Source organism: Parathielavia appendiculata (genome assembly GCF_033297405.1).
Source record: "Parathielavia appendiculata strain CBS 731.68 unplaced genomic scaffold N657scaffold_5, whole genome shotgun sequence".
In the NCBI taxonomy this organism is placed as follows: Eukaryota; Fungi; Ascomycota; class Sordariomycetes; order Sordariales; family Chaetomiaceae; genus Parathielavia; species Parathielavia appendiculata.
The window spans coordinates 1,630,011-1,642,371 of NW_026944224.1; the positions used below are offsets into that span (position 1 = coordinate 1,630,011).

The 12,361-nt window shown below is 54.6% G+C and overlaps 3 protein-coding genes across 3 annotated transcripts; 2 read left to right on the top strand and 1 right to left on the bottom strand.

Moving 5' to 3' along the window:
• Window positions 1–1,171: 1,171 nt before the first annotated feature.
• On the top strand, window positions 1,172–3,412 carry N657DRAFT_690151 (uncharacterized protein; the record flags this gene model as incomplete). Its single annotated transcript, XM_062797032.1, has 5 exons — window positions 1,172–1,523; window positions 1,604–1,875; window positions 1,940–2,327; window positions 2,391–2,588; window positions 2,642–3,412. 5 exons carry the CDS (start codon window positions 1,172–1,174, stop codon window positions 2,959–2,961), a joined length of 1,530 nt encoding a protein of 509 aa, XP_062648432.1. The 3' UTR covers window positions 2,962–3,412.
• Window positions 3,413–3,861: 449 nt separating this feature from the next.
• Window positions 3,862–7,012, top strand: N657DRAFT_633693 (kinase-like protein; the record flags this gene model as incomplete). Its single annotated transcript, XM_062791227.1, has 6 exons — window positions 3,862–3,908; window positions 4,060–5,413; window positions 5,471–5,510; window positions 5,569–6,013; window positions 6,471–6,756; window positions 6,860–7,012. 6 exons carry the CDS (start codon window positions 3,862–3,864, stop codon window positions 7,010–7,012), a joined length of 2,325 nt encoding a protein of 774 aa, XP_062648433.1.
• Window positions 7,013–8,370: 1,358 nt separating this feature from the next.
• On the bottom strand, window positions 8,371–9,809 carry N657DRAFT_633694 (uncharacterized protein; the record flags this gene model as incomplete). The annotated part of the gene is made up of 7 exons (XM_062791228.1): window positions 8,371–8,597; window positions 8,671–8,848; window positions 8,905–9,016; window positions 9,119–9,243; window positions 9,424–9,485; window positions 9,517–9,662; window positions 9,736–9,809. The coding sequence occupies 7 exons, from the start codon at window positions 9,807–9,809 to the stop codon at window positions 8,371–8,373; spliced, it is 924 nt and encodes a 307-aa protein (XP_062648434.1).
• Between the last annotated feature and the right edge of the window lie 2,552 nt (window positions 9,810–12,361).

Genomic DNA, 12,361 nt, shown 5'->3' on the forward strand with positions numbered 1-12,361 from the left:
GATTGGCGGGCGAAGCGCCAACGTGACGCTGCCCTACCAACATCCAACAACGAACATGCAGCAACTATTAGCTGTGACTACGGGGGCTGGCCCAGGCCCGTCGCGCAACTAGTCCTCGGCGGAACGACCGGGCCCAGTCGTTTTGCCCGAGTCGACCGTTGACAACTCGTACCATCTTGGGGTCCGCGGTTGGCCAAACTCAACGCAAAGCCACATCGGCAGCCACGGAGGGGCGGCCAGGGCCGCCTTCTACGGAGCCATTTGATATCCGGCCAAGACCAGGTCGGCATGTTCTTGCCGCCTAGTTGTATACCTGCCCTTTAGGCAGGTTAATCTTGTGGTGTCTGGTTCTTCTTGTGGCTTGGCTGGTCCCAGCTACGCCGGATGTGGAGGAAGTTCGTGCGGTCTTGAAACACAGGTCCTCGCTTGATCTACGGTTTCGCGGACAGCTGAAAACCGACAGGAAAGAAAACATGGATGAAGTAGAAGTGCTGAAAATAACAAGAGGTGAAGATTTGGGTGTTGACTTCTGGACGAGCAGCACAACTGTACTGGTGCTGAATCTCCATATATTTCCATTCCCCTTTCTCGGTTATAGACCTCAGAAGCTTGTTGGAAGCAAAGGTTCAACCAACGCTACCTATTGACATCCAACACTCTGTACACCTTACTCGTTCACTTCTGATCCCGAGGTCACTCAGCCGCTGTGACCAACAAGTCGTTTACCCATTTTCCTCCACCAGGAGAGATGAGCTGGGACTACAGTCAGACCAGGGGGGACCCCAGGGGCAGAAATCCCATGGTGGTGACTGTATCCCCTGACGCTCTGTCAATAGTTTCGGATTATCATTCCCCGGCAGGATACCGGAGCTTCAGCCAGATCAGGAGGGACACCAGCAGCAGAGAGCCCATAGTGGTGACTGTATCCCCTGATGCGCCGCAGGGTTACGACCCCTATGCTCGTTCCTTGACAACCTCCTCGTACCCTCATCCCACAGCAGGATACACTCCAACTTATTTTCAAGGGACCACCAACACGTACCCTCTTCGGCCTGCCGCTCAGTCTCGTCTACCATCAGAGGGACCCCGGCCCTCAACATCCTCTTCGTACCCCTTTGCCCAAAATGTTGACGCACACCATTCCTCGGACATCAACGCGCAGGCTTATTCCATGACAAGATCAAGGTACACGCCCTCCTATCCTCAGGGCCCAAGCGCGTACCCTTTTGCCCTAATCGTCGATGTCCATCATCCGTCAGATGCCCCGATAGTCGATGCGCGTCCTCCTCGGTTTGACGACCCCGATGCGCTCTACTTTCCCGAACCCCCACCCCCCTACCAACACCCTCCCGAGTATGAATCCACGGTCAACCAGTCCGCGGGCGAAATGCCCGCACAGCCGACGACGCTGCCCAGGATGGACATTCGCCCGTCACGCAGGCTCGAGTACCCGCTCAAACAGGAACATCATGAAGCCATCGCGCGCATGGTCAGCCTCGCACTCGATATCCTGGAGCACCAAAGTTCGGTCCGAGCGCTCGTTTTCATTGGTGCCACTTGCGTGAAAGATTGGGTCAAGGATGGAAACAAATCATCTACCCAGTCGGGCAAATCCGCCAGATGAGGAAATGGGTAGACTTTTTCCTCCAGGCGATTCGTCACTCGTTCCCGCCCATTGAGGTAGAGAACATCAATCGCAAAACTCCTCTTCCAAAGAGGCTCTCTGGGCACAGATACTATGGAACCTTTGGCCGGCACGACTGGGTGGCGGCTGCAAAGGGGAGGTGTGTATCGAATTGCAGTACGCCGAGCAACGAGAACGTCATGCTCCATTGGAAGGCCGCGGAGGCCGGAGTCATGCAGCTCGATTACGAGGTCAGTCTTTTCAGGTTCCTACTTGTGATACCGTCTTTGCGCTAATACAAGCCCGGAATTCCAGCCGATTGCAAGCATGGAAGCAGTAAAGGCCTTCTCTTCTCAGGGCGGCGACAGCCGCAGCCGGCGGCGTGTCACTTCGAATTACCGAGCCTTACTGGTCGACGGTGCCCTGACGATAGCCCATGAACTCGTTCACTGTTTTGTGGGCCTGCTGTCGGGATACGGGTACCTTACAAATACGCCTAAGAGTCTCAAACCTCCCGGTCTTTACAAGGAGAAGGACGGTGAGGCAGGAAGAACGTGGGAGCTCCGCGTCCTTGGAGGCTATGCTGGATTGTCCATTGTGCGGGAGAGGGGCGAACAAATCCCACGGGCACGGATACGGCTTGAGTGGGACAACAAGGAAATCGAGGTTGACCCTGAGGCTGTAAGGGCGATGGTTGAGCGCAGTACGTTGGCCGTCGCAAACTGAAACTGCTGGTTACGCGCCCGGACTGACCCTTTCTGAGTAGACTTCGAGTTTCCTCTCAAGACCATTGGGAAGTGGGAAACTCGCCAAGGCGCTGGAAATGGAAGCTCGTTGTTGGGTTCCCTCAGGCTGAGGTGGAGACATAACTTGACCAATATGGAATCGCAGACGTCTTCGCCGACTAGTACCTCTTCTCCGTCCTCCGGCTCTGGAAAGCCCACCAAGGCTCAGCAAAGCAGCTGTAGCGGTGCCAGCCGGACTCCAATTCCTGCGTCGCATGCCGATGCTGCAAAGACCGCTTCGGGAGTTGCGCCGGGGACGGCTGGCGTAAGCGGCCAGAGCCGGACTGGGCGCCGACCTGTCCGTCCCAGACTCCGGATACCCGAGAGCCACGGCAATCCGATAACGCAAATTGCGGCTCCCACATCACCCGCTCCGGCGAAGACCCCTTCTCCTGCGGCAAGGAATCTCGCACCCGCGGTAAGAACTCCAGCGACAATGAATCCTCGGCCATCGACGCCTGCAACAGCTACTCCTGCAACCCCCTCCGGCAGTATCGCCCCATCTTCTTGCGGTCGAGATTCTCGAGACCCTCGGGCGGCTTCTCAGGTTAGCGCCCCCACTGCTACGCCAAATTCAACACCCGCGGCAGTGTCATCTGCGCGCGCCGGCCCGCCGCGTCAAGGGAACACATCGGCGGCTACTTCCGCCACAGCGAACAACAGCGCGAGTCAGCCTGCGGATGGTGGTCATCCAGGTCCCCGGCCTGCTGATATGCAGAAGGGACTTGCAAAAGACTGAGGAGGTAGAATCATGAGCTGAGACCAGCGGACGAGGGCTGTGCGCATGCAATAAGGGATAAGACACAGGATCGCGACGGAGTCTGGGGTCAAGAATGATTTCGATTGAATTCTGTATTTGTAAACGGATATAATCATTTGATAATCAGAAACAGTGAGACTTGGAGGACAGACAAACGCGCTCCCATACCTTGAGGTGCTAATCAAGTGCACGCGAAAGCCGGTCAGTTGTCTCCAGCCGCCTCGCTGAAGACGGGAGTGACAATGCGCCACAAGAGCGGCGATCAATGAACTTTTTCTTTTTGGTTTTCGTCGTGTAATCAAAGTTCTTTGCCAGCTTTGAGTGTAGCAGTTTTTCGAATGGAGCAACGATGTGTAACTGAATGTTCGCCACCTACTGTACCTAAGTCGAGTCCTGAAGGCTCGTCGTGTCCGCTGCGGTTGCATTGTATTCGAGGAAGGCCGCTGTGGGGCCGTTGAATCGTCAGCGCCCATTGAAGATCGGACGGCGTCTGTGCGTTTCAGTGTATCAGTGGGCTTGGCCCGCTTCAACCCTCCACTACCAACTACCTTACCAAGCCCTGAACACCTCCAAGTCTGTCGGCCAATACAACCGCCAACAATTGATACAGCAGGCGATCGAAAACAGCCTGCGAGCAGCATTCAATGGAAAGCTTCGGCATTGCGAACACAACTTGAAGCCATTCAGGCAGAATGTCGCTCGTCCCATATCACCCACGCGAAGGGCGCGAAATTGTGCTGTAAGTCATTCTTCCAGGGCTCCGGGACCAAGCTGCCGTACACCCCTCGTCGTCGTCTGGCCTGTATCCTACCTTCCACCTGCAGAAATCTGAAGGGAGATGCTTGTTGATAGAAGGTGTATCTTGTCTTGCTGACATATTGCTGCCGCAGCCGACACTACAACGCCATCGTCGTCCGCGACCCTTCCTCCCAACGTCTTGAGATCCGGGGTCTGCAACTCAACGAATGTCCGACCTGCCACCAGCCCCTGCGCTCAGCTTCCCCTGACAGACACTACGAACGATCCCATCATGACGACACTTACGTTGACCCAAACTACTTCCGCATGCTACGCGCTGGTCATAACTCTGGCAGTGCTTCCCCAGTCCATCCACCGCCGAGTCCAGTCCGTCGATTAGCCGAGCCTCTGCCCGCCGTGGTCCACGATGAGGATGAAGTCGAGGCAAGGATACCGAGGGCTGAATTTGTCAGCAGTTCGCCTGCCCCTCAGAGCGGTGGACGCATCAAGCGAGAGGCCTTCAGCCCACACTATTTCAACACGTTCTTCGTTGAAGAAAGGGAGCTTGGCAGAGGAGGGAAAGGTGTCGTCCTGCTGGTGAGACACGAGATTGACGGCTGCAACCTGGGGCACTTTGCCTGCAAGCGCGTCCCGGTTGGAGACGATCACGCCTGGCTGGAGAAGGTGCTTGTTGAGGTGGAGCTGCTTGCCAACCTAGCACACCCCAACCTCGTCTCGTACCGCCACGTCTGGTTGGAAGACGTCCAACTCACTCGGTTTGGCCCCAGCGTCGCATGCGCCTTCATACTTCAGCAGTACTGCAACGGGGGCGACCTGCTGCACTACATTATCGGCGACATGCCAAAAGAGGCGACCAAGGAGGAGCTCAAGGCCCAGATGCGGCGAAGATCCAAGGGCCAGGCTGAGCGGCCCCAGATTCAGAAACGTCTACCACCTGAAGAGATCTATTCCCTTTTCAAGGATGTGACCTCTGGTTTGGCCTACCTACACGCTGCGAATTATATCCACCGAGACCTTAAGCCGAGCAACTGTCTTCTGCATCGCGATGGGAACCAGTTGAAGTGCCTGATTAGCGACTTTGGCGAAGTTCAGCCGGGAGATGCCGTTCGGAAGTCGACGGGGTCGACAGGCACCATCTCGTATTGTGCGCCAGAAGTCCTAAGGAAGGACGCACGCGGCATCTACGGCAATTTCACCACCAAATCGGACATCTTTTCCCTCGGCATGATCCTCTACTTCATGTGCTTTGGGCGTCTACCGTATGCCAACGCCAACATGATCCACGAAGAGCTGGAGGATATCGATCAGTTGCGCGCCGAGATCTCCGACTGGAAAGGGTTCCAGGACGAGAGGAAAGAGCGGCCGGATCTGCCTCCCAAACTTTACCAACTCCTCAAGAGACTGCTCGCTGTCAATCCCGCAGAACGGCCCGCCGCTAACGAAGTCCTGGGTTTCATGGCAGCCGAATCCAGTTTGGATGGTATGGTACGAGGCTCCCGAAACACCAGCCCGCTTCTAGGCCTCTCTGGACACAGAATCCAGAATTTAGACTCTCCCATGCCGCCAAGCACCCCTGTTCCAGGTCTGTCACCCGCTTCCTCACACTCAGATCAGCATTACTCACACATGCAAACCCCCAGACCCCACCAAACACGCCCGCGTCAACAGCACAACAGATGAAGACCTCCCAGGTCCCTTCCGCCGTGCCACCCCCGACTCCCCGGCGCAGACATCCACCAGCACACTCCTCACAAAGCGCATCAGCCCTCCAGCGACAGCAGGCTCCCAAGCGATGACCCTCTCCCGCAGCAGCCGCAACCACAAGAACAGTCACAGCCACAGCCCACGCCGCCGCTCCCCATCGCGCTCACCCCAGCGCAGCCCCAACCTGGGACCTGCCACCGCCGTCAGCAGCCCCCCGGCCGCCACAATCACCACGCCGCTGCTCATGCCGCCTCCTACGACTCGTCTGGAACGGATGAGACAGGGTGTTGCGTTGACTTGGTACCGTGCCCGTGGCTGGGCGAGGGCGAATGCGAGGTTATTGAGGCTGGTGCTGTTTGTGCTGAAGATACTCTCGCTTTCGTGGGTTTGCTGGCCGTATAGTGCTGGGTGGGCGTTCTTGGCTGCTGTGGTGGGGTTGGCGGTGGGGGATTTATATTCGGAATGGGATGGAGAGGGGCATGGGCTGGGTGGGAGGGTGAGGCTGGGGTTGTCTGGAGAGGGGACGGGGCAGGATGTGTCCGGGTCGGGGGCGGGTTCGGGATTGGCGGGGCGGTCTGGAGAAGGGGAGCGGGGAGGTACCAGTCAGCGTGCGGTGGGACGTCGAATCGGGGGCTGGCGGAGGAGTTTGGTGTTGTTGGTGGTGCATTGTGTGGTGTTGGGGGTTACGGACCAGCTTGGGGTGTTGTGTGCTGGAAGAGTGGGGAGGAGGGAATGGGAGAGTTGGTGATGGGAGACGAAGCGGTGAGTGGGAATTCGGGGGCTCAGCCGTCTCGCCACGGAAGCGAGACATTCCTGCGCTTCATTTTTGCCTGACCAGCTTTCCATGGGATGTGCCATTACGCGCCACTTCATGCTGGCGCTCGCAGGAAGCTGGGAAGTATCGTCACAGCGGCTCGGCCCTGGCAGATCACCCGCCTTACGACACGATATCCGCTTTTACTCGACCGATCATTCGAACCACCGTTTCCTCGGCAGGCCGCGAGGTCCATCGCGTCCCCACCTTACTTGTTAGGCTTGGGTTATTACGGCGGAAAGCAGGGTACAGCTACAAGAGGCAACTCAGCGACCTGCAAGGTGTTCGCGAGGGAAAGCCTGGATCCCAGGTTTCGGCAAGCTATTTGGGACCGGTGTTGCATTGATGTCACCGTGCAAGCATCCATTAATCTCAGGGGGGATAACAAATCTGGTATATGGGGTATATTCTAGGCCCTTGGTGAACTGGGGATGCTGCTCTCGGAGTGGAAGAACTCGTCATTTGACCCTGTTGCTCATTTAGGTCTCCAAACCGGCCTCTCCAGCCGGGATCGTTCGGCTTTCTACCCGAGCCGCGAGGTCAGCCATCCATGTCGTTACGAATAGAACCGGATGCGGAACGGACTCGGCTCAGTGGTTCACGGACACTTCAAATCCGTCCGCGGGCGGTACGGCTTGCGGTCGATTTCAACTTGGCAAATCGAACCGGCCAGGAAGGCTTGAGGTGATGGAAGATGGCTTGGGGGGTTCAGGGCACCTGATATCCAAGCTTTCATGCCAAGAAATACTCCTTATTGTCAACTCACAGGTGGGGAGAATTAACAGGTAACAGATGAGGATCATGGAGGTCCCCAGAATTGGTGCTTATAGCGGACTTTCTAAGTCCGTCCGTTCTCCCTATCCCTCTGCGCAGGGTTTCACAAACATTCTTGTGCTATAAGAGGAGAGCGTTAGTGCCCCCGCCGGTTCCAAGCATGACATGGTGATGGCATTGGCAGCAGTCCTTGAATGTTTCATATCATGGCATAGGGGCAAACAGGCCCAGGCCGCCGGCGATATTGGGCCACTTCTGCGGAGTGCTTCCCGGATACTCGAGGGACCACAGACGGTCAGACAACAGATGATTTGAAGGACCCCACCATGGCATCACATACATGGTGCAAGGCCGGTTGGATTGTTTATCCGACACACAGAAAGTAGGCCTGTTATCTTGGTGGCAATGCGAACTCAACTCTTCTCATCTCTCCTGGTGTTTGCAGACTTGCGGATCTGCTGTACAGTGCTCAATGAGTTGTTTGGCTGCCTTGCGTGTCAGTGAGCATTCGCCCCAAAGGAACTTGAACAGTATGAGTGTTCCCAAATGAGTTATAACCGTGACAAACATCACAGTCAGTGAGTGAATGAAGGGTGATACTTAGCTTACTTCCCTTTCAGAGACCAACCGGTCAGGGTATCTAGTCATGCAAGGTACAACCCCCAGCCTGCCCACGAAGTTTATGACCACCAAATCTAGCTATTGACCTATGGAAAGGCGAATGAAGCGTCCTCAGACCCGGGCATCTATCTGACATGGAGTTCACCTGATTCTCTATATTATATTACAATCAAATACCCATTCATCTGTGTTCAACGATAAGTCGAAGGAACTTATCGCCTTCAGACTGTAAAAACCTTAGGACGATGATTCTTATCCAATAGTTACTTGAGCTTGGTCCTTGTACGGATACAGTACTATCCTGCCTTGATGACAAGGACCGAGGAAAACAAACACGCCAGATCAACAACCTACACAACATCTTTGGTAAAGTATGACACGTCAGAGTGGTCCGCATTAAAGTTTGTTCGGGTGTGAGTTCAAAATGGCTGCTGGTCTCAACTCAACACAGCAACATCGGCCAGAAATCTCGGACCAGTGAACACGAGTGTTCATGTTATATATATTGGTGCACGAACGGAAGTGACCATTAGCCCTTCTTATCCAACAGGAGGCAAGGCACTGTCACGAAGGAGACGGTGGCCATTTTCGGGGCCTGGCTTTGCCCGACGCGCGAAGCCAGGGAGTGAATTGGGATGTTCGGAGGTGATCCCAGCCGGCCCTTTCCTTCCAGTCGTGATGTTCCGCATGTCGAGAGGAAGTAGGCACCGTGTACTCTGGTAACTGAGCTGGGAATCTGCAGAATGCGATAGGTTGCTGCAGAGTTGTGAGTAAGGAACCTTATGGGCTTCTGATCTTTGGCGGACGCTGAAAAGGTAATCCTACGGACCTTGGCAAGCTCTCTGTATGTGTAAGCCATCAGTGCCCATGTCCCTGAGCCTCTCGCAGATGGATTGGTACAAGTCATTTTGAGCATTCGTGAACTTTGCCATCTTGGCATGCTCCTTCGCAACTGGCTCTTTTCTCTCGTTCATGTAATGCAAGATGGCCATATCTCGTGGGACGATCTGGGCGAGGTTGGAGTTAGATCACGCATAACTGAGCTCCAAATTCTTTGACAAACCTCTTCTCCGGCAAATTTGATCGTCTTGGTCTCAAAGAAAGTGCATATATTGATCACATGCTGGGTAAAGATGGTGGGCCGCTCGAAACTGTTCCTGAGATCCTGCAACTCGCTCGAATGGGCAGACAAGGTCATCATCAGCTTTTTCCGACGCTTTTTTGAAGTCCGCGGCGGCACCGGCTTTCAATGCCTCGATTTGGGCTGCAGCAGCAACATGCTGCCAGTATGAGGAGTGCCGATGAAGCCAATGCCAGAAACGGAATCGTAGATGGCCTTTTGTTCCCTAATCTTGCGGTTCTCCAGCCGAGCATGACGATTGGAGTGGGTGTTGCAAAGAGCCTGCGGTGTGATGACAGTCGATAAGCCAAAATGGAAGCAAGATGATATACATCGTAGACACACCTGCTTGATGACCAGGCCACCCAGACTGTGAACAATGGACCCCAGAGTCGGTTGATTTGCCGAAATTGTCAATCACGCTGGCCACAGACTGCCGGCCACCTCTCATAGAGAACTGACGTGTTCTCCCTTCCTCTTGTCTATCAGGCGACTCGTGAGCGTTTGGGCGATCGCGTCAATGGCTGTGGCGTTTTTCCACCAACGCCCGCTCACACGCAGCATTGTAGCCGAAGGTCATGACGTGGCGCCCTGGAATATGGGCGAGGCGCTGGCTCGGCCAGAAGAACCCAGAACCGTCATTGGTCTCGTGCGTCCAGGTCTCTTTCAGGTTGGCATTCAGGCCGTCGAGGAAGAAATAACTCGAGAGCGGGTCTTGTCAGCCAGGCGGCCATTTGGAGGAGGGTGGTACTGAAAGTGGTTTAAAGAACCTACCCAACTGCCATGTCCCCCTCGACAGCGCCATCCAGGACGATAAGCCCTTCGCCGGCAATCGCTTGGTTCTGCATGTTAGCGTGCTTGCACCATGCCTTTGACTACGAACCACACTAATGCCGATACTGGGCATAGCTGACAGCATGATTGACGCAGGGAACTGGACAAGCCATGCTGTGTGGAAATGGCAGGAATAAAGGTCAGCAGATTCAGCTCTGGTCGCGTTCGGTTCAGCCTCGCTGAGTCGCTGCCGCCCAGCAGACCTGCGCTTGGTTGGCGGTGCGCCATGCATATATGCCTGGCGCCAATCAGGTCTGGCATCTGGCACTGTCCAAGCCGAATGAGACTCTGGGTACGGTAACGTCAGCATGTAAGCCGAGGCAGATTTGCGCTTTAAAGCGTTACTGTGTCAAGCGCCAGAGTTCCCTCGGCGGCTAGTCCGATCAGCGATTTGTAACGCGGACGAGTAGTTACCCGTAAGTCATGGAGTGACAACCTAATTTGCCGACGGTTGTACAACGTTACCGCTAGTTAGACATCCCTAACTAGTACCGGTAACTGTTTCGAAAATCAAAGAGATTGTTGACCACACGACATTCAGTTGATCGCCAGAGACTCAAATGACGGCGGGAAAGCTGAGCTTCAGCGTTGCTGCTGCAGGATCATCGAATACGCGGCGTACAATCGGTGCCGGAGAGAAGTGGAGACACCGGCGACAAACAGTGACGTTTAACGTGCCAGAGAGTGCCGCACTCCACTATACATACCCAACTCTAATCTCTTTTTGCACAGTTGGCCACATCGCAGGCCGCATGTGGCATCGCTCAATCGAAAGCATCTTAATGCACTCAAATGCGTCGAATGCGTGCGATTCGGAGCGATGCGCTTGATAGATTTGGGGTACCTGAAATCAATTCAATGGAGCGGTGCCAAACCGCCCCGGTGCGAAGAGATGACCAGGGTTAGGATATACGGATCCGTAATGGGGCTGTGGTCCGGGGACTGTTTGGCACGTCCGAATCACGGAGGTACTCCGTATAGTACCCGTAGTTACCGTTATCACTGTTCGTCGCAGTGCGGGTCTCAACAAAGAAATCCCAATTCTCCAAATCACATCCAAAATCGCCAAAATGCCTTTCCAAGCAGCTGCAGCACAATTTCAATGGTCCCCAATATAGACTAATGTTAGTAAAACAGTGTTTTAACCTCTAAAGAAAGAAGTCCTTACCGATGTGCCATCGAGGAGGTTGAGTCAGAGCGGCCTTGGCATCTGGCCGGCTGAGAGTCTGAGCCGCAACAGGTGGGAGGACTCCCAAGTCACAGGCTCTTTGGCACAAAGTCAGCCACAAAGGAGGCAGCAAACTCTGTTGTTCAAAGACGGGTTATATCACGATTTACCAGACCGAGGACAAGCAGAATATTAGTGAAGGTATTGCTTCTTTGATGCCGTTGCGCCGCTTTGCTTTATGAGCACACAATCAAAGGATGCATGAGATTCAACTTTGTCTTTGTCACCTTATACCCAACCAAGGAAACAAAACATCGAGTTCTACCATATGAACACATCAATACAAGTCGATGAAGCCCAAGGAGCGCTCCTTTCTTCAACCAAACCAGGCGCCGAACCTAGACAACTCGTTTGCAACTAGCACGACAACTCGCTTCACCATGGCTAACGAAAGCAATAAGAATAACTGGAGTATTTCTGCGCTCGCCCGCTCGTACAAGGAAAAGAAGGAGGCGCGCAAACAAGCAGAGGCAGAGAGCAACACCCGGGCGGCGGATCTGCGTTGGGATATGCTTAACACTACCGGCGGAACCGCGAACAGGACGGGAGACTACTTCGTCTCCGAATCCGAGTATCTCCCTGACTGCACAAAGAGCAAGGCCAACATGAAACCGGAGGACGGCTCATCATGAAACCGAGCCCTCATCTGGAGAAACGTTTGAGCTGTTGGAGGCGCATGGAGGGAATGGCGTTTGAAACGGTTAGTGGAGGGATGGAAATATGGGAAGAGGGAAGCCAGAAACGTAATGTACAACTTAAAAATACCCCCTTATCCATCGACTCAAGTCGGGATTGGATTCTATTTTCCTTATTTGGGTAGGGCTTGGGAGACGGCGAATTCGAGGGGGTGATGAATAATGACGCGGTGGCGGCAGGCCGGTCGTGAAAGAACGGGAACTTGGGCTTGCGATAAAGGGGGAAGTTTCAAGGCATGATTTCATAAGGTACTTGATGAGCGGGTTAAGTCGTGCCGCAACTTACAACATTCGTGAATCTCATGGCTGGTGGGAGAACGGAGGCCTAACTTTGGTGCTTGTCGTTTTTTGGTCTCCTGAGCCTTAACGGTGGTGTTAGGGTTGACAGTCACACCATGTGACTTTGTGAAGTGGTCCCACTGCGCCGGTAAACCTCAGTCAGTGGAGCGTGGCGAGGTCGCCTGGACGAGAGGCTGGCGGCCAATCATTCCAGCGATGTGCCTGGACATGCGGCAGACACTGGACGCGGCATCCGCTCTCGACCAGCTGTCTCCTTTTAGCTTCAAACGACATTTACCTGGGCTCCTTCATGGGTTGACTTCCTGCTTCACCACAGAGACTACCTGCCTACCCCTAACTGTGA